Here is a 9092-nt window from a genome sequence, read left to right as displayed (position 1 = left end):
TTTCCCCCCCTTCTTTTTCTTCAAAGGATTTTTGGTAATTTTCCTGTTGCGAAAATGACTATGATCTGCGGTGACGTCACTTTCGGGGTGGGGCTATAAAGGCTTGTTTTTCAGCCGGACGAAATTGTCGGTCTCCATTTTGTGAAAAGCAGTGAAAGAAGCACATGAATCCTAGCAATTCCCCGTCAATCAGCAAGGAGCTTCAAGAAACCGAGCAGTCGACGGACGAATCCGCGGACAAAGTTGATATCGGAAAGGAAAGCAAATCAAATCGTATGTCCCGTATCGAGAACCTCAAATCTTATGGTGAGTCGGTTCTTTTATCCGTCAGAGACGAGGTGATGTGGGGGAAGGGCGAGAACGAATCAGAGGTTAATGTTTAGTGTTTTTATTTAAATGTAACACGATGCCCACACATCTAGGCGCCGACTGTATTGTAAGCACACAAACGTAGTATTAATTTCACCTGGATGGAGACCAAACGTCGGTTTAATAAAGAACCCTCGGCCTTCTTTGGTGACACAACGTCCGCCATTTTAGGCCTTCTCTCTGCTGCGACGCGTTAGCTTATTCTCTAAAGTACAGCTGCTACAGACGCTACTTCAATCGAAATCTAATTGTTTTAACTCTGAATGTTGGTCGGTTTCAGTCTTCGTGTTTGTCTTGAGAAGAGTAATTGAACATTATCGAGTTTAAATACGATCACGACGACGGTGTTCGCCTGTTTTTAAAGGTTAGCGTTACTCGATGGCTAGCTGCCAGGCGTCACTAAGCTGTTTACGCGTATTTTTAGCACCAACGTCTGCGCAGTCGGTCTGAAATCTGAGTTTCCACAGTGTCAGAGCCACCACGCGTATATGTGTTGCGCTGGTTTGTGGTAGCGTCGACCACAGGGAACAAAGGGGGTTTCAGGCGGATTTTTTTAACGAAGACTCGGGGCGAAAACATCGGACGCCGCGGCCTTCTCCTGACGTAAGCCAGTTGAAGCCCCCGTTCTGCTCCAAAGGTTTTTTACCCTCACGTAGAACGATTAATACGTACGATTACCAGAAGAAACATGATTCTTTGCAATCAATTCATTTGTGCTATTTTCTCAATTAGCGTAATCATTTTGTTCATATAAAATGTTGGATCAGCGTTTTTCAAACATGTAACCGATTATCTCACATGTCCCGTGTTGTCCCAAATCCGAAATGCTTCAGTTGTAACGGTTTCTTTGTTATATGGAGCAAAGAAACCGGATGAGCTGATTTTATAGTCGATGCAAATGAGACATTTCACAACGCAAGTGAATTTTTTTTGAAATCCAGTAACCATTGAATTATTTAACGCGTAATGCTCTCAGCACAGGTGTAGTCCTGGCCATCTGTGCCGATGTAATTGATCATTTCTGTATTTGTCACTGGTCTTGACGTGTTAATCTCCCTCCCCATTCCAGACCCCTTTGCTGATGCAAGTAAGGGTGATGCCGGGGACTACGTCCACATAAGAATCCAACAGCGGAACGGCAGGAAGACCCTCACCACTGTCCAGGGCATCTCTGATAGCTATGACAAGAAGAAGCTAGTCAAGGCTTTCAAGAAGGTATAAGCCTCGGGGTGGAGTTTGGTGTTTTAATATTTATAATTCATGTTCATTCTTTGGCCACTAGAGGCCAATAAAAAGGGGGATTTGGCACACAATTGGATGTTCGTAAAGAGCTGTAAATCCAGTGTACTAGTCCTGGTCCCAAAAATGGGAGATCTGCAGGTTAAGTGTGCCTGGCTGTGCCGTGGGTAACTGTTTTTATGTTCTAACAGAACTTTGCCTGCAACGGGACTGTGATTGAGCACCCAGAGTATGGTGAAGTGATCCAGGTACAGGGAGACCAGCGCAAGAACATCAGCCAGTTCATCACTACCGTAAGTGTTGTGTGGAGGAGTGCAGCTGTGATGAGTGTTTGACGGGATTATTGTCCCTTCATCTGCATTCTGAGGTGGTTTCCATTGATTGTCTTTGTTTTGTGTCTTCTACAGTGTGGTCTCATCCCGGAGGAGCATGTGAAAGTCCACGGCTTCTAGTAACTGCCCTGTCTCTCCTGAAAGGCCATTTAAACCCCATCCCCCCTCCTATGTGCTGCTGTTGCGCTTCCTCCCCCTCTCTCCCCCTGCAGCCCCACCAGCTCCTGTTAACACGTGAATTACCTCTGATAAACATGAGACTCTGTAACTCCACCCCCTTACACCACCACCAGGGGGCAGGCTTGCTCTCTCAAAGACACACCACTGCAGCTCCACACAACATCAGGGATGAGTGGTGATGACCCTCCCACACACTTCATCCCCTCCCCTCCTTGATTTATTTTTTTAATTTGTTTTCTTTTTAGGCCTTGTGTCATTAAGGCACAGTTTCATGTAACTTTTGTTTTGTACTTCAAGGTGTTTCAATAAAGGATGAGTCTCCATATGTTGGAGTGGAGTGGTGTCATGGGGAGTGGGGGCAGGTTGGATCACAGCTGCTTGAACGCACTGAGACACAACAACTTTGTTTCAGTCTCAATGCCGACATCCCATGGTTACAGAAGTTTTCACCACCCAAATTCAGACTGATTTTCTTTTATTTTTTTGCCAATGTAAGTTCATATGAACCCTCTGGAGAGCAGTGATTTCCAAAGACTGGGTGGGGACCCACAGATGGGTTGGGAGCTTATTTTTTATTGGGTTCCCAGAAAAATATGCATCCTTTTTTAAGTTGAGATGTTTTAAAAGACATGCTTCAATGATGTAATTTACCCAACACTGCGTGGAAAGGATTCCAGTTTAAATTGAGATTAGGTGTTGCATTATGTATAAACTTGTTGTCACCATTGTTTGCCATCTTTAAAGAGTGACTGCTCTAGAGCAAATGACGTATAAACCCGTCTGAGGACAAGTAGCAGGTGAATAAAAATTGCAATAACCTGCATTACATTTGTCATGTTGCATTCAAACGAGTCACAGCCTGTATTCTGTTAGTTCCACTGCAGTGATTGTAGTAAAACTGTGGATATAATTATAGAAGTTTTATTTAATGCCTGCTTCAGAAACTTGATTAAACCAGTTGTTTTTTTTTCTAATGCAATAGTAAGTTTAAATGCTGCGGAAGAGAATTAAAAGCCATGGCCACGCAACTAATTCAATAAAAGATCTGCAGTTGACAAAACTGTCCTGTTTGGTTTTTAACATCTTGCTACATAACTTTCACGGCAGCCATTTTGACTCAACATCTGGAGAACTGTCCAGTGGTGGATACTTGTCTCGTCTCCTTTCAAAGACAGAGAAATACTAGGTGTATTTCTCTGTCTTTATGGCACAGTGTTCAGGAAGTTGAAGTTTCTCATTCGTACCAGGTTTAACTAAATAAAACTATAAGTGGTTGTTTTAAGCATCTTCATTTTTGGTGCTTAAAATGCAAACGTGGTTATGAACTGGTGAGTTTAAAGTGTTTTTTTTACTTTAAAATACAGAAGAAAAACATCCTATTATATAATAGCAATAATTTTATATACACAGTCAAGTGCTTGACAATAAAAATGTTTTATAAGATGGAGAAAAACATTTAAAACGTACATTTTGCACCTTAATTTCGCGTAATAATTATATCTATGTGGAGGCATCAAACAAGTCTTAAATCTCCATTATTCCTATGCGACAGGTTTCAAACTACAGCATTTTCCACTCTCATCCGCGTTTGTGTGCGTCTATTTTGTCCCTCCCCGGAACCCGTCTGTCTCCATGGTAACGCTGCCGCGCCGCCTTAAACTCACGATAAACTCCGTTTTTGTTTTGCTAGCAGGGAGCAGAATCGCATCTTTTTCTACGATTTTTGTGGTTTGTTCTTTAAATAATAAAACTAACAAACACGTTCGACGATGAGAGCGCACTCGAAAAGGACTGGCGGACATTTTGTGACGCGCTGGTGAAAGTGAAGAAGCTCACATTGAGAGGTAAGAGCGCTAGCAGCCGCGCTAGCAGCCGCGCTAGCAGCCGCGCTAGCAGCCGCGCTAGCAGCCGCGCTAGCAGCCGCGCTAGCAGCCGCGCTAGCAGCCGCGCTAGCAGCCGCGCTAGCAGCCGCGCTAGCAGCCGCGCTAGCAGCCGCGCTAGCAGCCGCGCTAGCAGCCGCGCTAGCAGCCGCGCTAGCAGCCGCGCTAGCAGCCGCGCTAGCAGCCGCGCTAGCAGCCGCGCTAGCAGCCGCGCTAGCAGCCGCGCTAGCAGCCGCGCTAGCAGCCGCGCTAGCAGCCGCGCTAGCAGCCGCGCTAGCAGCCGCGCTAGCAGCCGCGCTAGCAGCGTTGAGTATACCCTTAATAGCAGTAACCAGCAGTGTGTTTGTAACGCAGAGGTATCAAACTCATGGCTCGAGGGCCATATAAGGCCCTCCAATCAATATCATGTGGCCCACCACTTCATATCAATTTATAATTATGGGCTTTTTGGGTAATATATTCCTTTTGCATCATAGAAACGTTCTTATTGTGAACTACCACATCAACACAGATGCTTATTTTGAAATTTCGCGAAAACCACCACTCTTGAGCAGTAGCTCCTTCCCAGAAGTTTTTTTCCCACTTGACCAGACTCCTACAGGCCAGACTAGATACTCATTGGCCCCCAGGTCATTTGAGTTAGCATCGGTTTATATAAACCACTGATGTTAGCGGATTATATCGTTATCTCAGACTTAATCTAATAAATGTTTATTGGTACAGCACCTGGAATTGTCGGTGACATGCAGGGCCGTTTCTATCTTTGTGGGGGCCCTATTCAAGATACTGTTAGGGGGCCAAAATGAAGAGATTCCTAAACCGTTGAGATGATCCACAGAGATGTCACAATGTTTGACACGTCACAAGCAACAGGCTACAGTTGTGATAACCTCTCTTGTCCACTCCAGCAAATGAAACTGATAAAAGAGGAAAATACAATCATCCTCTCTACGTCAAGAAATAAAACAGATATTGAATGTTTTTAAAAAATCTTTAAGTTTTGAAAGCCAGGACACAACACAACGCTAAAATAATAATTAAAGTGGACCAAGACCAACAGAACATAATAAATGAGGCTATTACTTAATGAGCCAGCATCCATATCAATGTGTAAACAATAAAAACCTGTAAGAAGAAGAAGAATAATGTGCAACAATGAAAACAAACCCACACTAAAAATAATACGTAGGAAAGTGTAAGACGTAACCAAACTACTTAGTCATCAGAATATTTAACATCAGTCTCGTATATCATCCACCGTCCGTAACCACATCGACCTTTGACCCCATTTATCTGTGTGTGTATCTGGCATTATCTCATTTGTACGTTGTACCTATTAAAGTGAGCGGTGAGAAAACGCTGTCTCTTGTTCCCACAGATGTGAGACCTGTGACGGACCAACATGTCCACGCACACACAGACCACAACGGTGAGCGGTGCACAGAGACGGACACACATCAACACACCAGAGACCACCAGAGACTACAGAGACCACCAGAGACCACCAGAGACCACCAGAGACTACCAGAGACCACCTGAGACTACCAGAGACTAGAGACCATAGACCACCAGAGACTAGAGACAACCAGAGACTACCAGAAACTAGTGACAACCAGAAATCCAAACAATAATCTAAATTCTTGTGTACTGTTAAATAACAATGACTTTAATTTTAAGCCTAAATTTGACTTATTGTATAATTGTGACTCTTATAAAATACTGTGTCTAAATATCGATTTATTGGATATTATTGTCAAAAATGTCAAATATAAATCAAACATTATGTCATTTCTTACTTCAAATGTGAGACATTTTTATTTGATGTACTTAACAGTTGAAATAATCAGTAAATTCAGATGAATCCGTCAAAAACTGTAGACAGGAAGCTGCTAACAGAAGGACAAACGTACAGATGAAAACAGACTCGTGTTAGTGGAGGTAAAATAAGACATTTATGACAAAAACAAATTAGCCTTTTAACCCTTGAGCCTGGACTCAATGGTTAGTCCATTCTTTTTTCACATAATTAAAATGTTCACAAACGATGACTCACCGATGTTCCGCTGCATGTCTGTCGCGCATAGATTCAAATCCACAGTGGTAAAGAGTGTGGAGTGGGTCTGGAAGGATCAGGATCAGGCTTTGCGAGCACAGACAGAGCAGAAGAGTTTGTTTGGGGAACCTTCAGGAGCACATGTCATGAAAGATGTGTGGCCCTCAAAGGGGGGTGTGGTCAGAACAGGAGGAAGTTGCAGTTAATTGGGTCAAAGGTAAGGAACAGGTGCAACAGCTGATTGGTTGGCATACAGACTGGCAGCTGGAGGAGGCCAAACCAACAGAGGGTTGAAAGTGGGTCAACCAAAACCTACACCAGTTTACTGGGGTTACAAACACCACATTGCTCCAGCACGACTGGGATTATAAAATCTACTTAACCCAAAATGAAGTTCTACTTAATATAAAGTGTGACGTTTATTTCCTCAGGTGCTGCACATATGGGAGCTCGCCGTCCCTCTCCCAGCTGTGCTGATGATCACCGTGACTTTCTACATGATCCTCGTGGGCGTCGGTCTGTGGATACGGTTCTGTCTTAAGGTTGGTGTTTTGTCTGTTTTTTTTACGGGGGGGGGACTGACAACATGACAATCATTGTTTAGGACACTGCGCAAGGTCATAGGTCATCGGGGAGGCAGGGCAAGCTGATTTTTCATGGTAGTCCCTTCAGGAGACGACAAAGAGGCGGGGCTAATGTTGCCAAAACTCAAAGAACATTCTTTGGTGTCAATATTTCACCTCACAACAACGGCAGCAGCTTCACTCTTCTTCTTCAACACGTTTATGTCTGTATGTGATGCCGGGTCATAGAACTGTGGTCTCTTATTGGTCAACGTCCAGTACATTGTAGGAGAATGTCCAGGAGAATGTGTTAGGAGAACTTTGTAGGAGAACGCGTTAGGAGAACTTTGTAGGAGAACGTTGTAGGAGAACATCCAGGAGAACGTTGTAGGAGAATGTCCAGGAGAACCTGTTACGAGAACTTCGTAGGAGAACTTTGTAGGAGAACGTCAGACTAGGCAGAAAAATAGAAACACATGCTAGACTTCTCGTCGCGGTATCGTAGAGTGTATGATCACAGCGTTAGTGTCCATGCTCCGCCTCCTCCTCTGACCACAGTTATTTAACAGGAAAAGTAAATGCCTTGTTTTGTCCCTCTGTCAGGACCGTTGTTCTGCAGAGTGTGGTGACTGCGGTCCAGACATTTCCATCTCTGAGCAGTGCTTCAGGCTGGCGGAGACGTGTGACTGCCGCCCGCCGACCGTGCACTCATGTCTCAACCATTCGTGCCCTTCTCCCGCGGTGAGTCACGCTTTATCGCTCCCTTATTAAAGTACTGCAGGGCACTAAAGGGCCGAGGCCGCGGTGAGTAACGCTCTATCGCTCCCTTATTAAAGTACTGCAGGGCACTAAAGGGCCGAGGCCGCGGTGAGTAACGCTCTATCGCTCCCTTATTAAAGTACTGCAGGGCACTAAAGGGCAGAGGCCGCGGTGAGTAACGCTCTATCGCTCCCTTATTAAAGTACTGCAGGGCACTAAAGGGCCGAGGCCGCGGTGAGTAACGCTCTATCGCTCCCTTATTAAAGTACTGCAGGGCACTAAAGGGCCGAGGCCGCGGTGAGTAACGCTCTATCGCTCCCTTATTAAAGTACTGCAGGGCACTAAAGGGCAGAGGCCGCGCTGAGTAACGCTCTATCGCTCCCTTATTAAAGTACTGCAGGGCACTAAAGGACCGAGTCGGCGGTGAGTAACGCTCTATCGCTCCCTTATTAAAGTACTGCAGGACACTAAAGGACCGAGGCCGCGGTGAGTAACGCTCTATCGCTCCCTTATTAAAGTACTGCAGGACACTAAAGGACCGAGGCCGCGGTGAGTAACGCTCTATCGCTCCCTTATTAAAGTACTGCATGACACTAAAGGACCGAGGCCGCGGTGAGTAACGCTCTATCGCTCCCTTATTAAAGTACTGCAGGACACTAAAGGACGAGGCCGCGGTGAGTAACGCTCTATCGCTCCCTTATTAAAGTACTGCAGGACACTAAAGGACGAGGCCGCGGTGAGTAACGCTCTATCGCTCCCTTATTAAAGTACTGCAGGACACTAAAGGACCGAGGCCGCGGTGAGTAACGCTCTATCGCTCCCTTATTAAAGTACTGCAGGGCACTAAAGGGCCGAGGCTGTGGGGCTGCACAGAAGAATAAATAAAAGACAGAAAAGATGAAAGACATAAAAGCTTAAACAGTGGTAAACCGAACAGATCCATACAATAAATAAAAACATAATCAAATAAAATAACATCAAACTTGCAATATATAGAATCGCCACCTGGGGGCGACTCCAAATCCATGGGAAAATCAACTTTTTGTTCTTTCTTGATTTGTAACGTGAGTCAAAGTTTCAGCTTTTCTTTAACAAAACAAAAGCTGCGACTCAAACCTCAATGAACGGTTTATATTTGTAATATTGTAAAAAAGCTTCCTGTGTTTGGTCCCCGTTAACTGTTGGACATTTGTCTTCCCACAGTGTCTCATGTGGGACTGTGCCTGCACCTGTCAACCTCCTGAGTGCGAGTCCTGCAACTGCCTCTGCTTCGAGATCAGGATCAAGTAGGACCGTCGAAGGTGAACGGAGGATTTGCGAGGTTGTCCGCTCTCGTGGGACCGTGGGACATGTCCCTGGATAAAGAGTGGACGTCCCCTTCCTATTTGCAGAATGACTCACCTGTTTTAATGTTTGAGTATATTTTACACATGAATGTGACTGAATTAGCTTTGTGCTGTTACTTGTTTTTTTATATACACATTTTTTTACTGTTTTATTAAACATAACGCAACTGTGGTGCTTCACTTTGCCTCTGCTTGTTCTTCATGAACAAAAACCATGTAACATTACATCAACTATATCAGACCTGAGTGAGGGAGCGTTTGTGTGTATACAGCAGCAGAGCACAGGCGAGTGGAGACAAGAAAGTCGTAATAACAGACCATATAAAAAATCTCTTAAAAAAGACCCCGATAAAAATGTTTTCGTAAAAACA

At 44.7% G+C, this 9092-nt stretch overlaps 2 protein-coding genes across 3 annotated transcripts; both read left to right on the top strand.

Moving 5' to 3' along the window:
• The first annotated feature begins 118 nt into the window (after positions 1-118).
• LOC131475793 (eukaryotic translation initiation factor 1b-like) lies at positions 119-2445 on the top strand. The gene is made up of 4 exons (XM_058654125.1): positions 119-306; positions 1439-1584; positions 1800-1901; positions 2016-2445. Exons 1-4 carry the CDS (start codon positions 165-167, stop codon positions 2058-2060), a joined length of 435 nt encoding a protein of 144 aa, XP_058510108.1. The 5' UTR covers positions 119-164; the 3' UTR covers positions 2061-2445.
• A 1295-nt stretch (positions 2446-3740) lies between these two features.
• Positions 3741-8901, top strand: si:ch211-198p11.6 (uncharacterized). Of its 2 annotated transcripts, XM_058654126.1 has the most exons (5): positions 3742-3964; positions 5379-5429; positions 6485-6595; positions 7220-7357; positions 8579-8901. In XM_058654126.1, the coding sequence occupies exons 2-5, from the start codon at positions 5403-5405 to the stop codon at positions 8663-8665; spliced, it is 363 nt and encodes a 120-aa protein (XP_058510109.1). In that variant the 5' UTR covers positions 3742-3964; positions 5379-5402; the 3' UTR covers positions 8666-8901. The 2 variants fall into 2 exon arrangements, with proteins under 2 accessions (XP_058510110.1, XP_058510109.1); XM_058654127.1 differs by lacking the exon at positions 5379-5429 and having other exon boundaries at positions 3741-3964.
• Positions 8902-9092: the final 191 nt, after the last annotated feature.

The sequence above is a fragment of the Solea solea genome, chromosome 16 (assembly GCF_958295425.1).
Source record: "Solea solea chromosome 16, fSolSol10.1, whole genome shotgun sequence".
Classification (NCBI taxonomy): Eukaryota; Metazoa; Chordata; class Actinopteri; order Pleuronectiformes; family Soleidae; genus Solea; species Solea solea.
Note: the sequence above shows the minus strand (reverse complement) of the source record. Positions and strands in the feature narration are given on the sequence as shown.

Excerpts from the sequence above, each read along its gene's own strand:
- si:ch211-198p11.6 (XM_058654126.1), top strand. The coding sequence starts at position 5,403 with ATGTCCACGCACACACAGACCACAACG. Across the intron at positions 5,430-6,484 it reads CGCACACACAGACCACAACG|GTGCTGCACATATGGGAGCT; the intron begins GTGAGCGGTGCA and ends TTATTTCCTCAG. Across the intron at positions 7,358-8,578 it reads ATTCGTGCCCTTCTCCCGCG|TGTCTCATGTGGGACTGTGC; the intron begins GTGAGTCACGCT and ends GTCTTCCCACAG.
- LOC131475793 (XM_058654125.1), top strand. The coding sequence starts at position 165 with ATGAATCCTAGCAATTCCCCGTCAATCAGCAAGGAGCTTCAAGAAACC. Across the intron at positions 1,585-1,799 it reads TAGTCAAGGCTTTCAAGAAG|AACTTTGCCTGCAACGGGAC; the intron begins GTATAAGCCTCG and ends ATGTTCTAACAG. Across the intron at positions 1,902-2,015 it reads TCAGCCAGTTCATCACTACC|TGTGGTCTCATCCCGGAGGA; the intron begins GTAAGTGTTGTG and ends TGTCTTCTACAG.